This window comes from Propithecus coquereli, unplaced genomic scaffold, assembly GCF_000956105.1.
Source record: "Propithecus coquereli isolate 6110/MARCELLA unplaced genomic scaffold, Pcoq_1.0 Scaffold58, whole genome shotgun sequence".
Classification (NCBI taxonomy): Eukaryota; Metazoa; Chordata; class Mammalia; order Primates; family Indriidae; genus Propithecus; species Propithecus coquereli.
In genome coordinates, this window is record NW_012151729.1 from 2305284 (window position 1) to 2329204 (window position 23921).

Consider the following 23921-nt stretch of genomic DNA (forward strand, 5'->3'; position numbering starts at 1 on the left):
TAAGACTTCTTTAATGTCAGCAATGTTTTAAGGTTTCAGCCTGCAGGCCTTACATGACCTTTGTTACATTTATTACTAAGTATTTTGTGATTTATCCTATTGTAAATGGATTTTTTTAAAAATTGTTTTCCAAGTGTGGCAGTTATTATATTAATGGAAATACAATTGGTTTTTATATATCAACCCTGTATCCAGCTCCCCCTGACGTTGGCACCTTACATAGCTATGGCATATTTTTCAAAACTAAGAAATTAACATAGGTATGACACTCTTAACTAAATGAATTCTTTATTTGGATTTCACTGTTTTCACCACCAATATTCTCTTTCCGTTCCAGAATCCAATCCAGGCTACCATATTACACTCAGTTGTAATCATCATCTCCTCCAATCTGGGACAATTTATTAGTCTTTCCTTCTTTTTCATCCTGTGACAGTTTTAAAGAGACTGGTCAGGTGCTTTGCAGAATGTCTCTCAATTTGAGTTTGTCTGATGTTATCTCATGATTAAACTGGGGTTAAGGATTTAAGAAAAAATACCGCAAGGGGAAGCGTCCTTCTCGCCACTTCGTATCAGAAATGGGACTATCACAGATGGTGTTAACCTTTACTACTTGGTTCAGGAGGTGCCTTCCAGGTTTCTCCTTTGTAAGGTTACTATTTTTCCCTTCCTATGCCCCATTCTTTGGAAGCAACTCAGCAATTCCAGTGTATATTCAATAAAAGGGGAATTAGGCTCCACCTTTAAAGGGAGGAGCATCTATATATTATTTGGAAGTTTTCTGTAAGGAAGAAGGAAGGTTTGTATTATACCTTCTCCCTCATGTATATGTTCATTTGTTAACAGTCTTACAGATTCGTGAGTATTTATTCTTCAAGTTGTAATCTCCCATTCTGTGGGTTTTCTTTTCACTCTCTTGATAGTGTCCCTGGTTGCACGAACATTTTTAATTTGGTGTATTTAGTTTTTTAAGTGTCTACATGTAGTTGAAAATGAATATTCTCTAATTTCGTGGTGCAGGATGCTTCTTTTTCATTTTATTGTTCAAATCTTCTATATCCTTACTAATTATTTGTTTGATAATCCATCAGTAATTGAAAAAGATGTGTTAAATCTTCCACCACAATTATGGATTTATCCTTATATTTCTTTTGGATAGTGTTTAAGTGGTATAACTTGCTCCGCTTCTTTATTTCTGTGCCATATATTAGGAGTGCTGCTTGTGAAAAGCATAGAGCTGAAATGACTTTTCATCCAATCTGTTAAGTCTTTAAACTGGGATGTCTTCTCTATTTACATTTACTGTGATAACCGACGTATTTGAAAGTATTTCTATCACTTTATTTTGTGTGTCTGTGCTTCTTTTTCATACTTCCTGCCTGCTATTGGATTGATCAAGTTTTTTAGAACTTACTCATGCTTCTCAATTTCTCTGATCACCATTGCTTCGTAGATTCTCTACTTTCTTTCTGGGTCCTTGCTAAAGTATGTTCTTTTGTAGTTTCTTCAGGGGATAGTGGAAAACTCTCTTAATATTTATTTGTGGGTGGCGGCTCATGCCTATAGTCCTAGCACTTTGGGAGGTCAAGGAGGTAGGATTGCTTGAGATCAGCAGTTTGAGATTAGCCTGAGCAAGAGCGAGACCCCATCTCTACAAAAAATGGAAAAATTAGCCAGGCATGGCGGCACTTGCTTGTAGTGTCAGCTACTGGGGAGGCTGAGGCAGGAGGATCACTTGAGCCCAGGAGTTTGAGGTTGTAGTGAGCTATGCTGACGCCACTGCACTCTAGCCAGTGTGACAGAGTGAGACCCTGTCTCAAAAATATTTATTTATTTGTCTGAAAATTATTTTGCTCTCACTCCTTGAAGATATTTTTCTATTATTGCTGGAAAGTGTTGCTATTAGCAGTGTTGGGCATCTCATTTTATTCTCCATATCTTTTAACTTCTCTCTCACACTTTTCCATCTCTTTACATTTCTGTGACACATTATGGGAACTTTTAGTTCAGTAATCCTCTCTTCAGGTATGTCTTATCTACTATTAATCTGTTCATTAACTTTTTTACAAGGAGTTGTATTTTCGTAAAATATCACACATATGCAGAACGGTGCGTGACACAGACGTACAACTACCTTAAATATTTTGCAGTGACCATCTATGTAACAATTACCCAGGCCTAGAAATCAAATTTTTCCAGTTACCCTAGAAGCATTTTATGTGCCCTTCACATTCACAAACCCTTCCCACCTCCCAAAGTTATCACGACTCTGACTTTTTTTTTTTTTTGAGACAGAGTCTCACTTTGTTGCCCTGGCTAGAGTGAGTGCCGTGGCGTCAGCCTAGCTCACAGCAACCTCAAACTCCTGGGCTCAAGCGATCCTACTGCCTCAGCCTCCCGAGTAGCTGGGACTACAGGCATGCGCCACCATGCCCGGCTAATTTTTTCTATATATTTTTAGTTGTCCGATTAATTTCTTTCTATTTTTAGTAGAGACGGGGTCTCGCTCTTGCTCAGGCTGGTTTTGAACTCTTGAGCTCAAACAATCCGCCCGCCTCGGCCTCCCAGAGTGCTAGGATTACAGGCGTGAGCCACCGCGCCCGGCCACGACTCTGACTTTTATATGAAGTCTTTCCTCGCATCAGCAGACATATTTGTGTTTTCCTGCCGTCCTTGGCTTACCATTATGTTTCTGAGATGCATCCACGCTGTTGCATGAAACTGTAGTTCATTCGTGTTCATCGTTGCTATGTTTGATGTCAGGTTTCTCAATATTTTGACTATTCTCAGTCCTTTTCATTTCCATATCACTGTATAATTTAATTTATAGAAAGAACAAAAACAGGCAAAAGTATAGAGTTTTATAGGAAGGACTTGTTAGGCCCCTAAACCACACAAGAGGTTAATGATTTGCTTTTTCAGGATGCACATTTGTTGTTGAATAAAGCAGCAAGATACAAAACAATACACATTGTATAATTCCTTTAAGACAAAGAATTGCATGTATACCTGTGCATCTATGCACATGTACATATTTATCCAAATAATTCCAGCATTCTAGAAGGAGCGACTGTCACCAGTGGTTCCCTCTGGAGTGTGGGACTGGGGCAGAATGCAAGAGGGCAGGGAGGTGTGTGTCTGTGTGCGGGAGGGGTTATATGGGCAGGTACTTTCACATTCTATTTCTTGTTTGTTATTTTTTATTTTTACAATCAGCATTTTTTTTTCTTTTTCACAACATCAGCAAAAGTCACATCAGAAGAAGAAGAAAGAAATAAGGATCCGCTTTGGGTGCAGCGGCGTCCCCTCCAGGCTCCCTTCCGCACCTGGCAGCCGCAGTTTCCTCCCAGGGCACGGCAGACAACCCAAGGCAGGCCAAGTCCTCCCTTCTACCCTTCACTTTAGTGTTGGTCTCCAGCTCATGGAAAGCCCATGGGGGCTTTAAAGGCAGCCCGCAAATTCAGGAGAACACATGGATGGCAGCAACTCTGAGAGTCAGGCTGCTGGTCTCTTGGGACCCAGAAGGGAAGTGAAAGTCCAGAGCAAAAGGAAAAGGCAACCGCTATCCCCCCCACCCCGGAACCGGCCGGCCGGACTTCCTCGTCTCCCTGAGTGCAATCCAGGGAGGAGACAGAGGGAGGCAGGGAGGCAGGAGGTGATTCACGCCCACAGGGACCCCACAGCGGCCAGAGGCTTTCCTGCGGGCTTCAGCTGTACCGACCCCAGCGACACCCCAGCAGCCTGCTTCTCGAGCTGCACCCATGGCAAGAACATCTTTTCCAGCCCGGAGCAGCAGCTGCATGAAACCCAACATCGATGGAGCCCTTTGTATAAATGCACCCTGCAGTGTGCCCCCAACAACCCCATAAAGGAGACTCCAGACTTGCCTTCATCTCACAGATGGAGAAATGGTGGCCCAGAGATGCGCAATGACCCGCTCCAGCCCGTGTGGTGGCAGCGGCAGAGTCATGACCCATCCCATCCAGTCTGGCTCCCCAGCCTGCGCTCCTGACTTCTGAACCCCAAGGCAGGGCACCGTGATCAGGGGGTTCCAGAGTGTGTGGGCATCGGCCTGACCACCCAGTGCAGTGAAGAGACAGCCACCGGAGTCAGACACAGTCCCGTTTTGACCCTACCCCTGGACAAGTCACTTCTCCCTTTTGAGCCTGGATATCCACATCTGTAAAACAGCTTTCTCTCAAGGTTGCACTGAGAATTAGAAATAAGATATGTAGAGAACCTACTACCAGTCCAGGCGCTGAGGCACTAAATAGAAAGCAGCTATTACCACCGCCACCACCATCATCACCATCATCACCATCATCATCACTGGAACTAAGGGGCCTGCCCAGAATGGAGAGTGGAAAGAGGTCTTAATAAGTGCGCCACTTTGCACCTGTCCCACAAGTGCCCAGCGGGTGGCCCCTCTGTCCAGTCCCGGGGCCTCATCCCTTGCAGATGTTCTGACCTGGCATTACTTTCCTCCAATCTGCGCCCCACACAGCAGCCAGCAAGACCCCTCGCTAAAACCTTCCCCATTTCCTTAGTAAAGCCCACTCACTCTGGCCCTCACCGACCCCTCTAACACAGCCTTCTCCCTTCTCCAGAGCACCCCACGCCCGTGCTCACTTCCACACCTTGGCAAGTACTGGTCCACTCTCCAGGAATGCTCTCCCCACCGCACCCTCTTCTCCTAATGGACTCACTCCTCCTCCAAGGTCTTGCTCAAATCCTCTGGGAAGTCACTGGAACCCCACCCCTTCCTCTGCCCCACGGCACTTTGCTCCTCAGTTGTCAATCAGCAAGCTTTCGGGAAAATAAGATTTACTGCTTTACAAATCTGCCTTCCCTACTGTCTTTTCCTCCTCGGGGCCTGTGCCTGGCACAGTGTCTAGCACACCATCAGTGCTTAGTAAATGTTCAGAGCATGAATAGCATCTTAGAGGTCTAATAATAGAGCATCTTTCTCACCATCAGAATGACACAAAGATGGGCGGCCAGCGAGCGCCCTGTCACTGGGGAGTGTAAGCTGCGGGATTCCTAAAGACACAAACCACGGACAAGTTACGCTGGAATCACCTGGGCTACTGTCATCAATAGGGACTGCAAGTCTGGGGCAGGTCAGACTCGGAATTAGGAACAACGTTCCCAAGTAGTTTCGAAGCACACACACTTTGGGGGACTACTCAACTTTGTGACCTTTGAGGCCATTTGCAACAGGGTTTGAGAGCCAAGGCCCTTCATAAACTGTGTCCACAAGTTGGCTCCAGATGTTACCAGAACCCTGAGGCTGGAGAACTGAAGATCCAGGCTGGGGCTACAGCTCCTCAGACTCTGGGAGGTTACGGACCCAGCCCTGGGCCACTCTGTTGAAGCTGGGTCTCAGGCGGAGGAGTTCCAAGCCACTGAAGAGCTCCGGGATGAAGGGGGTGCCTGCCCGGGGAATGGTGTCCCCCACGAACGGTCCTCCGAACGGCACCGGGGTCCTGGGGAAAGAGAGCAGCAGGAGAGAGGGATGGCAGAACACTGACACGCAGGTCACCATGTGTGGGCCCCTCCCTGCCTCTCTCTGGGCCTCAGTTTCCCCTTCTCTACAGCAAGATTTTGTACCGTCCTTAACAGGTTTCTCCAGCTCTGCCCATTCCCAAGTCTGCCCCTAGTGGCGATGGCCTGTTGACGTTTTTAGAGTTAGAATTGGCTCGTCCTAGGCAAAACTCTGGGCTCCCCTAAAGAAGAAGCTCCAGCAGGGAGCAGATTTGGACATAGGGTTTCTCCTTCCTCTCCTCACCTCCCCTTAGAACAACAAACATCCCCACATGGGCCTGGCAAGGTGAAACAATTTGATAATGGTGCAAAGTTGGTGAGGTGGTGGGGGCAAAGTTTCATTCCTGTGCTGCTGGTTAGAGGGTCAACTGTAAATTACTGCTGCTACCGTCGAGGACAACTTGGCAGGACGTTTCAACCCGGAGATGTGTGAACTCTGTCACCCAGCACATGGCTTAGGGAAGCACACGCATGTGTGTACAAGGAAGCAAACGTGAGCAGCGCACTAGTGACAAGCCAGAAACAGGCCATAAGTCCACTGGCAGAGGAACGGGCAAGACAGATATAGCATATTCACATGACAAAATACTACACAGCAGCTTAAACTATATATTAGTACAGTAGATTTCCAAAGCATAATGTGGAGTGAAAAAAGCAAGTTACAGAATGAAATGCAAAGTATTAAAACACACACATTGGCCAGGCATGGTGGCTCATGCCTATAATCCTAGCACTCTGGGAGGCTGAGGTGGGAGGATCGCTTGAGGTCAGGAGTTTGAGACTAGCCTGAGCAAAAGCGAGACCCCGTCTCTACTAAAAATAGAAAAATGAGCTGGGTGTGGTGGCGCACACCTGTAGTCCCAGCTACTTGGGAGGCTGAGGCAGGAGGATCACTGGAGCCAGGAGTTTGAGGTTGCAGTGAGCTATAATGCCACCACTGCACTCTAGCCCGGGGACAGAGTAAGATCCTGTCTCCGAGAAAAAACAAAAACAAAAACAAAATACACAGACACACACTCGCACACACACACACATGCCAATGCCCTATCACCTACAGGCAGCAATCCCAACCTTTTTGGCGCCAGGGGCCAGTTTCATGGAAGACAATTTTTTTACCGACCGAGGGTGGAGGGGTGGGGTGTCGTGGGTAGTGGTGGCTGGTGTGGAGCTCAGGTGGTGATACACCGCCATTTCCCAACAGGCCACAGACGGGTACTGGGCTGTGGCCCCGGGATGGGGGACCACAGCCTATAGGTACACAGCTGCCAGTACAAAATGTTCTAGAAACATACAGGCCAACTTGACAACAGTGTTACCTTTGGAAGGCAATCAGGATTGAAGGCTGGGAAACAGAAGGGCCCTACCTTCATTTGTATTTGCCTAATTTATTTTTAAAAAAAAATCTATGTGTGTGATTTTAATACTATTCCTTAATTGTAAGAAAAATAAAAGCATTGCTTGCGTCGGGTTTTCCCCGCAGCCTGGGGCCGGTGGGAAGAAGAGAGTACTTGCCTCTGGGGTGGAAAGACAAACCTGGCGCCAGGGCCTGGGCTCCGGCCAGGAAACCATTTCTGCCTGGACCACCCCAGCTGCGGCGGCGACAGCCAGGCCTCGCGGGAACAGGCTGGGCAGCGTCCAAGCCAGGCAGGCCTCACAGTCAGGCCCTTGACTGGGATCCCAGAGCCCTGGATTCCGAGCCCAGCTTGGCTACCAAAACTGCTGTTTCTCTTCTCTATGCCTCAGTTGCTCTTTCCGCCCCAGAAGAGCCCAGGGCTCCCTAAGGCCCTCCTGCCGCTCGTGGGCATGTGCCACAGTCTGTCACATCTGAGGCACGAGGGCGGGAGATACAACCTGACTCAGCCAGCCTGGAGCTGCCTGCCAGGACCGAATGCCGAGCGTTTAACACAGCCGGGCGGGCAGGGTCTGAGGGCCCGGGAGGAGACGGGGCAGCCCTGCCTGGCCGGGCCTCCAGGATGCCTGCCAGCGGCTCGTGGCTCACGCAGTGCCTGCTGGGCCCTCCCTGGTGTTGAGCTGTGCGAGGGCAGTTGTCTCTCTTGGGCCACCTCTCCTCAAGGCCAATCGTCCCCAGTTCCTTCGGCCCTTCCCCAGAAGGCCTGGTCTCCAGGCCTCGCCGGGCCCTGGCGCCCACCCGTCTGTCAGACAGACACGGTCTCCACGTGTGGTCTGAGCAGGTGCCAGAAGAGCTGGACCGTGGCCTCCTCTCTGCGGACTCCCCTTTTCCTCACTTCCAGCAGCCCAGCCAGAGGAGCACGTTCAGAAATAGCATCGGACTGAGGAAGCCAACTGCAGCTGCAACATATCCCCCGCCCAAGGCCGTCCCCCGGTGCCAAGCTCCCGTCTTCACTCCCAGGGCTTGTTTGGGGGCCCCCAGTGCAGAATGTTAAATTTATCCCTTTCACGTTCTCCTCTGTTAGCTTTTCTAATCATCATTTCAGCCTGTAAATAATAACAATAGCTACTGTTTATTGGCAGTTTATACTTCCCAGAAATGGCCTATGGCTTGTCATGTCATCCCTATGGTAATCTGATAAAGTAGTTATAATATTAAAAGCCTCATTTTACAGGTGAAGCAATGAAGGCTCAGAGAGGTTAAGTCACTTGCCCAAGGTCACACAGCTAGGCCTGGAGTCTGCATTTAAGCCCAGGTTGAGGCCCCATGTGCTAAACCAGCCTAAGCCTCTTCTCTGTGGCCCTCACTTCTGGCGTCCAGTGTCTCACTGCCACTCCTTGCTTTGGGGCAGCCTCAAAGCCACCTTCTAGACCAATGATGAAAGTAAGGAAAGGCCGAGTTGACTTAGAACTGGTAAGATTTGGGGACCCCTCAAAGAAGGACGCAAACCTAGATGTCCATCAAAGAGATGCCACAGAGCAGTTACGGAGAACAGGACATTGGGCTCTGGAATCGGACAAAGCCAGACTCGAGTCCAGCCCTCCTGCTGCTTCCTTGTCCTGTGGCTTTGGGCAGCTGTTCATAGTCCTGAGACTCGGTCTCTTCATCTGCAGAAGAGGAAAAACTGTAACGCCTTGCCCCACGCTATTGCGGAGATGACCCAGCAAGATGCGTGGCACATTCACTGTTCATTCCTCCTACATTTATTGAGCACCTACTAGGAGCTGAGGCACTGTTCCAGCAAGAGCTCAATAAATGCATAGGAAGCGCTCAGGATGGAGCCTGGCACCTACACAGTGCTCAGGAATGCGGGCTACTGCTGTGGCTGTGACGGGGCCTGCGCCCTGCCCGCCTCTCTCCCAGCTGCCAGCCCGGCCTTACTTGTTGAAATTCCGGTAGTCCGCGGAGCTGGGGGTGTGACTTGGGCCGTTGCTCTGGTAGTGCCGGTAGCTGATGAACTCCTGCCACGGGCAGCGGTAGCCCTTGGGGATGGCGGTGTGGTTGAACTTCTCCGGAGGGACGCCTTTCAGTGGCTCAGCGTAGCCTGGGGACAGCGGGCGTTGGGGACTGGCGGACCGGGGTTGCCTCCACCGTGCCTCCCTCAGTCCCCTCTCCCACCCCGGCCCCTGTCCTACCCCTACCACTCCCCCTACCCCTCCCCCTACCCAGCGGACGTGGTTGGGGGAGGGAGCAGCGGAGTTAGGAAAGAGGAGTGGGGGGAGAGGATGCCAAAGTCGCTCCAGCAAAGGGGACCCTTCCCCATCGCAGGAAACAAGGACTGGAGCAAGGGAACCGCGAGTTCAGGGCGCAGGTTCTAGTCTCGGCTGGAAATCTGACTTGCTGCGTGACCTTGGGCGCGTCGCTGCGCTTCTCTGGGCTGGTGTGTTGGTCTGTGAAGCGGTGTGTGGTGTGTGTGTGTGTGTGTGTGTGTGTGTGTGTGTGTGTCTGTGTGTGTGTGTGTGTGTGTGTGTGTGTGTTGGGGAAAGGGGTGGTGGACTAGCCGCTCTCGGAGAGCTCTTCCCGCCCCGCCTTCGAGCGCACCCGCGCTCCCTGCTCCCCAGCCCTGGTCCCCAGACCCGGGAGGCCACTCACCTGGCGCCAGCGCGCTGGGGCTGCGGGCGCGCTCCGCCGGGGCAGCTGCAAAGCGGGCGTCCTCGGGACCTCCGGACGAGGCGGGCAAGATGTGGAGCTCCGAGCTGTAGCTCTGCCCCTCGGGGCCATTGGCAACCTGGGCACAGGGGCGGGCGCTCAGAGGCCGCGGGTGGCCGCCCTTGAGCCGCCCGCCCCTTCTCCCGCGCTTGCCCTCGGGTGGGGTCTGCCTCCACGCTCACCGTCCCAGGCTCCGGCGCCGCTGCCCGGGTCACCTTGCCCCTGGCGCTTCCAGCCAGCATCTGCGGGGAGGGGACAGATACACCGCAGGGAGGATCAGGGGGTAGGGGTCGGGGCTCTCCCTCCACCAAAAAGGGAGAAAGACAAAATCCTAGCGCCCACCTCCAAGGGATGATGGAAGGATGAGTTAATAGTTTCCAGCGTTACGCCCAATGTGTGGGACAGAGAAATACTCTATATATGTTAATCGCTTCTGTATAATAATACTGAGTCTGGGCAAGATACTTAACTTCCCTGAGCCTCAGTTTCTTTCTCTATATGATGATGATGATGATATCTACCTCGTTAGGGTTCCATGAGCGTTAAATGAGAGGATAGGCGTAAAGTGCTTAGCTAGCAGTGTCTTAGGCACATAGCAAAGGTGGGTGTTTTGCCATCTTTATTCTGCCACGTCACTCTCTCAGTTGCCTCCTGTCTAGCCCAGAAATTAAGTGGGGTATGAACGGAATACTCCAGACTTCATTGGAGGTACCTAAAGCTGCCCGCTGCCTTTCTGAAGCCTGGGGAAAACCATTCTTGCTGCTTTCTCTACCAGCAGATTGTTCCACGGCTTTTCCTTCTTCCAGTGGGAAGAAAAAAGAAAGGCATTCTGCATTTTCTGTTTTAGAAAAAGCTCAAGTCTGAACTAGATCCTGCGTGCTGCATATTTAGCCCAGAGTACATGACTAGTCTTCAGCTTGTTCTGTAGGCACCAGAGTCCCTTCACACAGCAGAGCAGGGGCTCAATCTGTCGGGGACGTCACAGTCCTCAGCCTGGCTCGCTGTTCGGCTTTAGGCTAACCAATGGCTCTCGCTGGGCCTCAGTTTCCCCAAGAGCACAATGGAGGCTTACTCACCGCCCGCTGGCTTTCTGCCAACTCGAAGGTGAACTTCTGCACACGGCGCTGCCTCTTCTGGAAGAGGAGGGACCCTCGGTTGTTGTGCAGTGACAGCTCCTCTATCATCAGGTCCTGGGGCACGCTCAGCTTCTTGCCCAGGTCCAGCGAAGGCACTGCCGGGAGGGGCCAGAGCGGGCGCTCACCACCCAAACCCCGAGGCACCTGTCACAGCGTCCCACGTTGTGCGTAAGAATGCCTTATGCACTTTCTCCCCGCACCCGCCGATGCTGGGTGTCACCATTTTTTGGAATCTTTGCCCATCTGATGAGCAAAAATGACACCTCAGAGTTGAATCTGCGTGTGTTTGATACTCAGAAGTTCTTTGTCAATTTGCATTTATTCCGTGAATTCCCCATGCAGCTCTTTGCCCTTAGTGGTAGAGGTAGTGAGAAATGATCAGATTCTAGATATTTTTAAAGCCAAGTCATGAGAATGGGGTACGAGAGAGAGAGGAGCAGAGGGCGACTGCAAGGCCCCTGGCCTGAGCCGCTGGAAGGACGGCGCAGCCACTCACTGAGATGAAGGCTGAGGGAGGAGACAGTTTGGGGAAAGATTGGAAGTTCAGTTTTAGATGTGTTCTCTTAGCTGTAAAATAGTGTTTATTATTATAAAAACAGCATGTACGTGCACTGAGAAAAGTCAGAAAATACAGATGGAAAGAAAAGAGAGAAAAACAATTATTTATCACCCAGAGATCGCCACTATTAACTCCTTAGTGTACGTCCTTTCCTATCTTTTTCAACGACTATGTATTCATATATGAATTTTTAACCAAAAGGAAATCATAGCATACGTGCTTTGTAGCTTGCTTTTATTAATATTACTTAAAGATCTTCACCTGTCCAAGTGAACAAATTTTTGTTTATCTAATCTCCAGTCCTTATTCGAACTCTCCTCATTGTCTCCCACACTGGGCATGTTAAGTTCGAGAAGCCTCAGACACATCCAGCTGGAGATGCTGACGGGAGCTGGGTGTGCGCATCTGGCGGTCATGAGAGAAAACTGATCTGGGGATAAAAATTTGGGCATCATGAGCTTATAAATGGAATTTGCTGTTGTTGTTGCTTTTCAATGAAGAACATTACATTGAATTCTTATCTCATCGTTAGGACTAGTCCTTACAGCCATTTAGAGGATCTTCAGAGTTGGTGACTGTCCATAGTAGCTTGGAACCCATCCCTATCCTTTGTGCTTCTCCTCCAGGAAAATGCACGTTTTTACATTTGACCAATAAGCAAAGCCTTTTGGAGGACAGGAGGGACAGAATGGTGAGGACCTTGGCAGGAGAGAGTTCTGTGTGGGCAGCAAAGCCTGCATTGTCCATTGCTAAAATCAGATACACCTAGCTTCCTGTTCCAGCTGCGTAATAGTATTCAAGCTGGGAGGCTGGATGAGACGTGAGGAAATGAGAATAGGTGAAGACAGCCACAGCCTGAGCCCTGCAGCCTCCGACATTTAGATGATCCAGGCGGGGAGCCTGGGAAGGAACAGCCAGTGAGGTAGGAGGACACTGAAGAGGACAGTGTCCTGGGAACGAATGATGAAAGCATTTCAGGGATGATGGAGAGACCAAGGGAGTCAAACGCTGCTCATATATCCGGTAAGATGAGCGCTGAAAATCGCCTATTCTATTTAGTAACATGGGTCACTGGTAACTTCAGTAAGCGGTTTCCAGGGAGCCCTGGGGTGTGAAAGCCTGATTGGAGAGGGTTCAACAGAAAATGGACAGAGGAACAAGTTCAGCCACACGGCGAGGAAGCAATGAGCTTAATCCAGGATGCAAGACATTCTAACGACAACTGGCCTGGTTTTGCAAACAAGTGAATGACATGGAAAACAGGGGGAGGAGGGGTTGTTTTAGATTCAAGGAGATTTAAGAGCCATAGCAACCAAATAAAAACTGTGGCCCTTGTTTGGATCCGGATTAAAACGAACTAGAAAATTGGAGAAAGCTGAATACGGGACTGCTTATTAAATGATATTAAATCATTACTGCTAATTTTGTTCACTGTGCTAATATTTTTGTGGCGTGTAAGGAAATGTCCTTTTTATTATTTTTGATGCATTCTGAAGATTTTGGGGGATGAAATGACATGCTCTTTGGTATTAGCCTTGGAATTTAGGAATAAAAGAGGGACCGTGGGGATTTGTACTTTCTACTTGGTGTATGTTTGGAAATTGACATAAGAAAATGTTAAAAAGAGAGAAAGAGAAGGTGGGAAGAAAAATATAGACAACTGCTTGCAGGAGTTATGCTTTAAAGCGGTGGTCCCCAACCTTTTTGGCACCAGGTACCGGTTTCATGGAAGAGAATTTTTCCATTTGGGAGCAGGGAGGGGGGATGGTTTTGGGATGATTCAAACGCATTACATGTGCTGTGCACTTTATTTCTATTATTATATTACATTGTAATATATAATGATATAATTATACAACTCACTATAGGCTGGGGACCCCCGCTTTAAAGGACTGTAGCTGGAGGCAGCTATGGACTTAAGAGAGGTCTGTTTGGAAAGAGGGAGAAACAACAGCATGTGTGTTCGCTGCTGGGAATATTTGACAAGGAGAATTGCTGAAGCAGTGTCCTTGAGCATGAGTGAGAGGAGGGCAGGGTGGACTGTGCCCAGCCAGAAGGGGCTGGCACCAGACAGATGTGAGGAGCGTTCATCCACCGTGTCAAGAAGGAAAACCGCAAACACAGGCACAGATGCAAGGAAGCAGACAGACGTGCGGAGGGTCTTGCAGAAGTTCTCTCCTAGTTACTTCATTTTTCTCAGGGAAACAAGAAGCAAGGTCATTAGCTGAGAATGAGGACGTGCGAGGAGCATTGCAGGTTTGAGGAGAGAGGAGGGGCTGGCCAAAGTCATCTAGGAGAGTAGCACGGGAGGGCGAACGGACTAGGGAGATGGATGTGGCTACCAGGCAGCACTGAGGGTCGCTCAGGTGCTGTGAGTCACTCCATTCACGGAATCCTGAACAGCCGTTCAAGAAAGGGGGTTGGGTTTTTTCATTTTTTCAACAAATATGTAAAGAGGCACATGCCAATATCACAAAGAAATCCACTCTAGGTTAACTGGGGAGAAAAGTAAGTTTCAGAAGAATATGTATTTTAAGATCCCATTTATATATTAAAAAATTGGTGTACGTTTGTGCATGCATCGAAAACTCTCCGAGGAGACCTGCCAAATATTAGCAGTGACTATTTATGGGACATAGGAAGGAGGGGGGCTGGAAATTGTTTACACTGTTTTGTTGTCAGTGTTTTTAACGAGAAAGTGTACTGCCTACTTAAAAATATGAAAGAATGTTTATACCTAAATACATAATAAAGGGCCCAGCATCATATTCTCAGATACTATGCAGATAAATTGAGTGAAATTAAAAAAAAAACCAACAGATAAAACCTATTTGACTAAGTAATTCTATTTTTAGGAATTTATTCTTGGGGGACAAGTTGAATAAATATGTCCAAAGATATATGTACAAGGATGTGCATTGCAGTGGGGTTTAAAATAGTGAAAACTGGAAATCAGTCTTGTGGTGGATGCTGCCCAGAGGCCCTTTATTAGCGGCGAATGGTTTCCACGGCCACCTTCTGCAGAGAACAGCTGGTAGAAGGGAAGTTGCCGCAGGTGGGTTGAATTTCATGGAGCAATTTGTGCTCGAGAGCCCCCCACAAGGTCAGACTGAACCTGGACTGCTCTGAGCCCCCATCCTTGCTCAGTGATTCCCCAGCCCTAAGCTGCGTTCCCTACCTCCCTCCTCCTGAGAGCACACCCTTCGTAAGTCACTGGTACAAGACTCACTGCGCCCCAGCCCTAAGCATCCCACCTAACACAAGCCTCATGGCCACCATTTGGGGTCATTAAATACACATGACATGCGGGGAGCAGCAGGGAGGGAGGCTGTGAGATCAGTCGTATTAGGATGGTATGCTGCTAAATGAAAAAAAAAACCAAGCTGAAGAGCACAGCAGATAGTATTTAGCCCACATGTACATGCCTTTATATAAATATATATATATGAGAACAGAAGAGGGATTTACACAAATATGTTAACAGTGGTTCTCTCCAGATGGTTCCATCAGGAGGAACTTCCACTTTCAAAGTCATTCGTGTCTGTTTTGCCTGACTTTTATTTTTTTTTTATTTACACCAAGTCAATGGCAAAGGAATATTTTAAAAAACTTATGTATGAATGCTGTATTACATTATTGTATAACCAATATAGTAAAGAAACAGTTCTGGAGGCAAAGAGACCTGGAGTCACATCGCAGCTCTGCTACCTGCCAGATGTGACCCCCCCACCCCACCCCTCTGAGCTACAGTCTTCTCATTTCCACATGGAGGTAGTAACATCTAACTTACAGGGCTGTTGTGAGGGTTAACCGATACAGGGCGTGAAAGCTCTTATAGTGTCTGACGCCTAGTAAACATGCAATAATGGTAAACATTTTTATTATTATTACTGTGCGATGGCTGTTTCTAGGTGGTAATACTGTGAGATTTGGTTTTTCTTCCTGCTTTTGTTTCATTTCAAAATTGTCTTTAATCGATACCTTAGGAGTAATCAACAAGTTAGATACTTCAAGTCTGGCATAAATGATATGCATCAGTATTTGGGGGTCTGTAATTAATTAATTACTTAGACTAGAGAAAAGAGAACGTATCACCTGACTCTTCCAGTTGGAACAGCGATACTCACAAAATTTGCTTATTTAGGCACACAAAATCACGGGGGAAAAAAGACACTTGACAACACCAAGAAGAGGCAAGAACACACAAAATGGGTTACAAGGATGACTCACATACAAAGTTATACAACGTGATCAACTCCTTAGGACTCTAAAGGAGTCGCGCTTCGGAAGGGCTCGCGGCCCGGTGTTTACCCGAGGTGCTCACCGTCCACCCGCACGCGAGTCACCTCGGTCCTTGTCTAAAAGGCCAAGGGACAGGCCCTACCCCAGGTGCACTGAGTCAGGATCCCTGAGGTAGACGCCCGGAATCTGCATTTTTAATCAACACCGAGTCACCATGACTCACACGAAAGTTTGAGAGCCCTGACTTAATTGAATTAAATATTTAAAGATTTGAAATGCTCTAAAGTAGACCACATGAACAGACACTAAAATTATACTCAGAGATTTTATAAAGTTGATAACCAGGAATTTTAGAGGATTTGTTCATTAGATGAGTTGGCTTTTAAGTAAAATGGTTTGAGTCCAGTTGGGCAGCCTGCTCTTCCACCCCGACCGCCTCCCTGGGGCTGGGCCACCTGGGCTGTCCCTAGGCCTTGGGGAGGCTCAGAGTCCCAATAAGCGAGGACTAGTGTGTGGGGAGCTTGGGCCACAGGTAGGGCGGAACCTGGAACCGGGGCCCTCAGAGCTCAGTTTGGGGCTGAGGTAAAGCCTTGGCTGAGGACAGGGACAGGCACAGGGCCCAGGCTGGGGCACTCAACCTCAGCTCCGGGTCTGTGGACACAAGGACAAGGCCCCTTCCAATGCCTTGGGAAGCTTCCGAGCCCAGGCGGCAGATTCCCCAGGCTCTCCCTCACGCTGACCTGGAACTCACATCTGTCTGCCCAGGCCTGGGCCAGCAGGCCAGAGTGGACGCCGGTCCAGGACCGAGAAAGGATGGCGTCTGAGGAAAGCATCGGGCTGGGGCCACCTTACCTGGTCCAGCAAGGTCCCCCATGGCAGCCATCACTGGCCCCTTCTGCTCCTTGGGGATCATCCTGTGGAGGAGAGATTCCCACTGATGCGCCAGGCCGCCTCTGCCTCCCCACACCTCCTCCACATCCCTGGTCCGCTGCCCCAGCCCTGAACAGCCTTGGCCCACCCCAACGTCACGAGCAAGGGATATCTGAACCGGATGGGCCTCTGGGGTCTCCGTACACAGGAGGCTGGGGCCTGGGGAGTGAGAGGAAGGCGCTCAAGGTCGCACAAATCGATTTCTGCGTGGCTAGGAAAGCACACTGTCTTCTGGGCTGGTTTCCAGGGCTTTCCCCAGACCTGGCATCCTGATCAGAGGTGAGCAGGTGCCTGGGACATCTGGGGCAGGGAAGGCGGGGGTCTCAGCCTCCACTGTCATCTGCTGACCCAGGAGAGCACTAATCAGAGGCTGAGAGAGGTTGGGGCGAGGGAGCTTGGGTTGGTCTGTGGCTACCCTGGGGTCTGAGAGGTGGGGGCTCCCTTCCCGTCCCTGGTGCTTGGCCCTGAGGCTTGAGGGCGCAGGCTGGCTCAGCAAAGTGGAGAGAACCACCACCCGTCCTCCCTGTCTCCCCATCCCTGGGCTGCCATCCATGGTGCTCTCTTCTCCCTCACCCCTTCTCTCCCTCCTCCTCCATTCCTCCGTTTGTATCTCATAGCACTTTCCAGGAATCTTGGAAGAGAGTTACAAATAAAATGCGGTCCAGAGCCCCAGAGAACCCCTGCAGGCCCCAAATCCAGGTTCCCTAACTTGTCCCCAGGAGAACAGGCCTTGAGGCCTGGCCGACTACCCACCCGGAGCCCTTCCCCTTTGCTGCGGGTTTCCCATGCTCCTTCCTTTAGAAAATGATCTGCCTCCATCTGTCCCCCGCCACACCCACAAGGGGCCCTGGGTCGGTGGGCACTGAGCTGGGCAACACGGAGTCCAATGCGTGTCCCCGACCTCGTCTGTAACTGTGAACATGTAGCTCTCCAGCTCTGTGCCTCAGTTTCCCCCTCTATAATATAAGGGGGTCGGACTAAATCAAGGGGATCCATGGAAGGGCTTCGAGGCATCTACAGCCCCCCTAAAACTGTATGCAAACACGAGTGTGTCTGCACGCACTTGGGGTGAGGGTCGCGAGATGATTGGGAATGCTCTTTGACCCTTTAGGATTCCACGGTCCACAGATCTGTTTCTTGATAAACACTCCCCTTACAGAAATTCGCGATGCTGGGAAGGGAAGGGACAAGGAAGTTGCTTCTTTCTACTGCCTAAAAGATCCCGAGGTCCTGAGCAGAGACATTACCTCACCCGCACCACCAATCCTAGCCACCCCCTCCCCATTTAACGTGGGGTAACCTAGAGCTTAGAGTTCCTCTCCCCCCAATCTGAGACCCAGGCTTCCAGGAGGCCCCTGACTCCCCAGACCCTCTGCAGGGCCCTTCCTCTGCTGAGGAAAGGTGCTCTGGGAATCGGCTCATCCCCTCTGCCCACTCCCCACGGTTCCCCGCGCTCCCCTACGATCCTGGTACCTGAGAGGATGGGACCACAGTGGGCAGGAGGGAATGTCAGACCCTCAGGATTAACACCCCTGTCGGGAAGCTGCGAGCTGCGTGGTGCCCCTGTCGGCGGTCAGCAGTCGGCGGTCAGCAAGCAGGGTGTGCCCTGCAGCCAGCTCTGACTTCAGCTGACAAGAATCATTCCTGCCCTGTCGTGGGTCACAGCCTAATTTCAGGCTGCAATAGGAGCTGGGGCGAGACGCTAAAAGCACCAGGCCCCAGGGAAGACAGGTGCCCCGGCAGCCGGCCCTTGCAGACAGAAAGGCTTGCAAGTGTACACACGCACTCACACATGCACACACCAAAGTCACCTGGAAATGCTGAGGGTCAGCCGCAGGTAGCTTCAGCTTGTTAACTGTTTTATCCTTAGTGCCTAACACGGTGCCTGATAGGAACTCAGTAGATAATCATTCAATGGATGGATGGATGGATGGATGGATGGATGAGTTGTCCCCCAGTATCTTTGCTTGACTTATCTTTTTCTTCCTTCCTTTCTTCTTTCCTGCCTGTTTTTCTTCCTTCTGCTTCCTTCCCTCCTTCCTCCTTTTCTCCCTCCCTCCCTCTACCTTCTCATATTCCCTGAGCCACTCCCTAAGGACTGAAAATAAATAAGGCTGAGGCTCTGTCCTCAAGGAGCTCAGCCAGGTCAGATTCAGCCCAGTAAACAAGCTTTGGGAAATGCTCTGGGAACGTGCAGGGGAGGGAGCTGGCAGGTCAGCCTGCCGGTCTGGAGGGCTTCCCAGAGGAGGAGACATTCGTGTTGGGCCTTGAAGGATGAGTGAGAGTTCCCTGGGCAGAGAAGGGACACGGGAATGGCAGGCAGGGGACATGGCACGTGTAGGGATGGTAGGGGGTAGCAAGTGGAGCCAGAGCTGGTGGGGCGGCAGTGCTGAGAGATGAGCCCAGACAGGTGGGCAGGGGCCAGATCCCAGCAGGCTTTTCAAAAGGAAACTGTGTCTATAACGGGCTGTTGAAGAGATTAAAGCGGTGAAATGGAGTGGTCAGACTGGCATTTTCCCAAGAGGTCTCTGCTGCCATGTGGAAAATGGGTTGGAGGGGGCCAGATTGGAGGCAGGAGGATTTCGCTGTGACCAGGTGAGAGGTAGGGTTTCGGGCCGGGGCAGTGACAAGGGGGTGATGGTGGCGACAGGGAGTGGAGGGGTATTTGGAGAGCCCGCAGGGCCTGGAGAGGGACTGGTGTGGGAGGGGAGGAAAGGGAGGAGCCCCGTGCCCCTGGTTCTGGCTTGGGAGACTAAGGCAGGTAGCAGGGAGGAGCAAGCAGGGGTGGGGGCAGACGCTGAGTTCAGTTTTGGATGAACTTGGTTTGAGGTGTCCAGGGACTGGGATGAGATCACCAGGAGGCAGTAGGACACTGTGCTCAGGAGAGGTTCCAGCTGAAGATGAAGATTCAATCAGGGACACACAAAGCACTCCCAGGACGGATGGACCTAGCAGGGACGCCCTGGGAGCAGGGCGGGGAACACCGGTATCTGTGTGTCGGTACAGACCAGCCCAGGGTGTATTTCTGACACTCTCTCAGGACAGAAGCCTGGACTCTGCCGAGGACTGCCCTGAGCTTAGCTTGCTGCCCCTCGGGTGGGCCTGAGCTGCTACAGAGGAAGAGGGAGGTATGTTCCCAGGGCAGGCTCAGCCTCACCTGGCAGCTGGCCCACAGTCCCTTCTCTGGGCAAAGGATGCCCCTGTCAAGAGAGGAGGACTCCTGACAGTCAGCATCCTGACCCCGCTGGGATTGTCCAGACTCAGAAGTGACCTCTCATGGCGGCTCCTCTTCCTGCTCTGGAGCCCCAACACTCCATGAAGGAGCAGCCCCAGAGCATCGGGCCCTGATCCGACCTGGTCTTGCCCACACTGGGGACAGTGCCCTGGGGTCAGAGCCTGGACAATACCATCCTGAGACATTGCCTAGCACCCAACCGTCCCCATTCTACAGATGAAGAAGCTGAGGCCTGGAGAAGGAGCGGGCTCACCCGGGGTCACGTAGCTAGTCAATGACAGGACCAAGATTTCAACTCAGGACTTCCTTTATGGCTGCAAGTTTTTCCATTGTTCCCCATCTCTCCTCATGGCTGCTCCTTCCCAAGCTCCCATCCACATGCCTCAAATATTCCGATCCACCCAGAGTCCCACGGCCTGCTTGGGTAGAAGGGAAAGGTGTCAGACACAGTCATAAATGACACGGGAGGCAGAAGAGTGCAGGAAGCATTTATTGAGGACCAGAGCTGAATTCTACAGGAGGCAAGACGCAGGACACAGGCAAGCGCTAGTGGGTCAAAGGAGAGGAGGGGGGAGAGGGCAGTGACGATAAGAGAACAGCCGAGACTGGTGTAGGAGCTGCAGCTTTGCAAGGCTGCCTCCTGCTGGCCCTTGGGGAAATGCAGGTAGAAGTGGATCCTCTACGCCACTGCAGCAGAGGTCTCATCGGGTCTCTTCTCTGCTGGGGGCCCTTAGCCCCAGTCTCCTGTGCTATAAGGGACCCTGCAGTAGGTGGTGGCTTCGGTAAATGTGGTCACTCATCACTAACTGAGCAGGAGCACCCTCTCATCTTACCACCAACAGGACCCATGTCCCCATTCCTTCGACCCTAGGAACCTTCTGGGATCACGCCATTATTCCAAAGCACCCCACCCAACCCTATCTTTCATCCTGACCCTAACTTTCCCCAGCCTCACTTGGGGGTTCCAGATCGAACATCACCCTGATGGTTGGCTAAGTCCCCAAGTCACACTCTGTCCCTCACCTTTAGCAACATCCTGGTATCCTTTCACCTACATACCTTTGATCCTCGACCAATTCCATCTCCCTAGAGTATCCTGAAGCTGATATTCTGAACCTCTAGAAGGCACTACCAGGCACCTTTGGAAACTACAGAACTCAGCCACATTCCTCCCTGTGTCCCTCCTGGGGAACGGAATCAGAGCCACCAAAGTTTAAGGGACAGGCTAGGGCTTACAGCCAGGTTCCCCAAGGTCGCTGGGCAGCAGACACTAGCTAGGCCAGAGTGCAGTGGGAAAGAAATGGGCTGGGACAGTGTGCACTCTTCTGGGCATGATATGGACACTGGGGCTGGGATCTGAAACTGAAGAGCAGGCACTTCCTAGGAGGCCAGAAACACAGGCAGATCCTGGCATCATCCCTCACTCAACCACCCAAGCCCATCTGCCCCAGAATTCATGCCCAGTCAACCCTCCTCCACCACCTTCCCCCACTTCCTAACACCATGGAATGCAATTCAGGACTCAGAGGTCCTCTGAGCCAATCCTGTCCCCTGCTAGAACCTCCTCTAGGCATCCTGGCCACAGCTTGCATACTTCCCATAACAACGAACTCTTTGCTTCCCTCTTTCAAATAGGCAGCCCCAAAGTGAGGACAATCAGAGGCACAGGCTGCATCTCTCTTCTTCTCTCCCCAGCTCAGGTTTGAGCCCAGAACCTGCCATGAATGGGCCCAAAAGGGACAGATGGGCTGGAGGCCCAAGTCCTGGACCTGGGGGAAATCATTGCCTTATAGCTGTCTTCCCTGGCTGCAGATAAGATGCCATGGTTAACCTGAGCTGGGGTGGAGAAAATAGCATGAAAAGGCCAGGGGAACATCTTCCTGCCTCTTCTCTTCAGAGGGCCAGCAGGGCACCTTGAGCTGGCCTGGGAGACCTCACTAAAGGTCACCGTGGGAAAAATAGCACTTGTCTGGGAAGGGATGGAAAACAGCTGCTCTTGCCTGGGACTTGGTGCCAGGGAGCCGGATGGTCAAGCCAGGGCCTGGCCATGGGACATAGGCCTAGGATCTTCTGAACACACCTCACTTGCAGAGCCAGGAGGGGAGGGAGGGAGGAGTATGGAACCCTCGATGTGGCAAGTCTAAGGGCCCATGTACACAGCACCCTACCTCTTCCAAGGCACGTGTGTGTGTGTGTGTGTGTGTGTGTGTGTGTGTGTGTGTATGTGTTGACCGGGGAGGAGGGTGGAATTTAGACGTTTGGAGATTGCCTTGGCAGAAGCCACATTAAACAGACGGGAAAGCTGAGGGTCAGATGGAGGAAGGGTCTTGCCCCAGGTCACACATCAACTGAATGGTAGAGCAAGGGCTGTTACCCAAGCTTGCGTCCCTCACCCATCCCCAAACCCAGTGCTCTCCTCCCCTGATCCCTTATCTCTGGGGCTGTCCAAAGAGGCCAAACCCCTTGGGTTCCCCAAGCCTGGTGACTCTTCCTCGGGCTCAGCCTTCCAGGGGTTGGGGATGGGCAGCGGGGCTTTAGGTGGTGCAGGATGTCTCAGCGGGGAGGCTGCCACGCTTGAGCCGCAGGCTGCCGTTCCACCCGCGGGGGCAGATGTTATAGCCGAGGATTCCGGGCGACTTAGCACCGGAGTCCTCGGAGTCGAGGGATACGTCGGAGTCCGTGGGCGAGCGGCGGTAGAGGAAGGGCCTGGGCGGCACGGGCAGCGGGCTCCGGGGACTGGAGCAGGACGAAGGCCCGGCGGGCAGCGGGCTCCGCGGGATGGGAGCGAAAGCTGCCCCCGGCGCGGAGGCCGGGCCCGGGCGGGCGGGCTGCGGCGAGCGCATGCGCGGCGGCGGCGGCGGCGGCGGCGGCGGCGCCGTCGGCGGGGAGAAGGGCCGCAGGCTCTCGGCGCCCGCCGGCCGCGGGGAGGCGCTCTTGCGCCGGGCCGCGTTGATGATGTTTCGCGCCAGGAGCGCCTGCAGCTGGCGGCTGGGGGGTCGCGCCTCGCTCTCGGGTCGCAGCGGGGACACGGAGCGCTCGCTCCACGATGGGGACATGGGCGGCGGCGGCGGCAGCGGCGGCGGGCTGCTCATGCTGCTCCCGCGGCCCGGCTCCCACGGCCCCGGGCTCACCCAGCCGTCTAGGCTGCTGGGGGGCCGGGACGCGCCCGGCGTCCAGGGCGGGGAGGTGGGCAGGCTCTCCCGGCGGTCCTGGGGAGAGAGCAGAGAGGGTGGGGGCAGGCATTAGTGCTGGGGTCCGCTATGCCGGGGTTTTGAAAGGGGCGAGTATGATTTGTCCATCACACAGAGACGGGAAGCCACCGACCAAAGTCAGTGAGTGCCTCCAGTAAGACGCAGGTGCCCAAACTCTCGGCCCCGAACGCTTTGGAAAGCCCACGCTATCTGGTGTCTGCCACTGCGTTTAACCGGGAGGCAGATGACTAGTAATTAAGAACGCTCGCTTTTCGCTTTGAAGACAGACTCCTTAACTTACTGAGTGATCTTGGGCAAGTTGCTTCACCCCTCTGGGCTTCAGTTGCCTCCTCTGTAAAATGGGGTATAACAACTACTCACCCCATAGGGTTGTTGTGAGGGTTAAATGAGATAACTCATGGAAAAGAACATTACATATATTAGAACATCCCTTGGAAGAAAGTGCTCAATTGATGTTAATTACACTAAAGAAATACTGGAAGGATACACATGAAACGAACCAAAGTGGTTATCTGTCAGGAAATGGAGTCAACAGGAACAAGGTACGTAGCCGCAGGGGGTGGGACTAGGCTTTTTAATGTATTACTTTTTATATAAGTTTAGATTTTTGAACCATATGGATGTATTATCTATTCAAAAATTTTAAAATATTGACTATTATTAGGGCTGGATTTAGTGAAAGATCCTCTCAGCCCCAAGTGCCCTGCCTTGTTGCCATGGTCACCTCATTTTTCCCTGGATGACCAAGCAGGGAAGAAGGACCTCTGACAAATGCAAATACACAAGGAGGCTGGGTCGGTCCTCCCCAGGCAGCACGCTCGCTCACTGGACTTCACAGCATGGGGAGGGGCGTGCTGCTCCGGTGAGGCCAAGAGCGTGAACAGTTTTGAGGCTATAAAGCACTGCGCTGCTGTGCGCTGCCATACCTGTTTCCTACCTATTTCAGGACTTCCCAGGCCGGGCGCGGTGGCTCACGCCTGTAATCCCAGCACTCTGGGAGACC

The 23921-nt window shown here is 51.6% G+C and overlaps 2 protein-coding genes across 2 annotated transcripts in view; both read right to left on the bottom strand.

Moving 5' to 3' along the window:
- Nucleotides 1–5317: 5317 nt before the first annotated feature.
- On the bottom strand, nucleotides 5318–16454 carry MYOZ3 (myozenin 3). Its single transcript, XM_012658302.1, has 6 exons — nucleotides 16394–16454; nucleotides 10681–10835; nucleotides 9781–9846; nucleotides 9548–9683; nucleotides 8837–8999; nucleotides 5318–5486 (listed from the first exon to the last, which is right to left on the bottom strand). The coding sequence occupies exons 1-6, from the start codon at nucleotides 16452–16454 to the stop codon at nucleotides 5318–5320; spliced, it is 750 nt and encodes a 249-aa protein (XP_012513756.1).
- A 3729-nt stretch (nucleotides 16455–20183) lies between these two features.
- Nucleotides 20184–23921, bottom strand: part of SYNPO (synaptopodin) — a 30640-nt gene continuing 26902 nt past the window's right edge. The window contains exon 3 of the mRNA XM_012658313.1: nucleotides 20184–22915. Within this exon, the coding sequence (XP_012513767.1) occupies nucleotides 22241–22915 (675 nt within the window). The 3' untranslated portion in view covers nucleotides 20184–22240. The remainder of the gene's footprint in view (nucleotides 22916–23921) is intronic.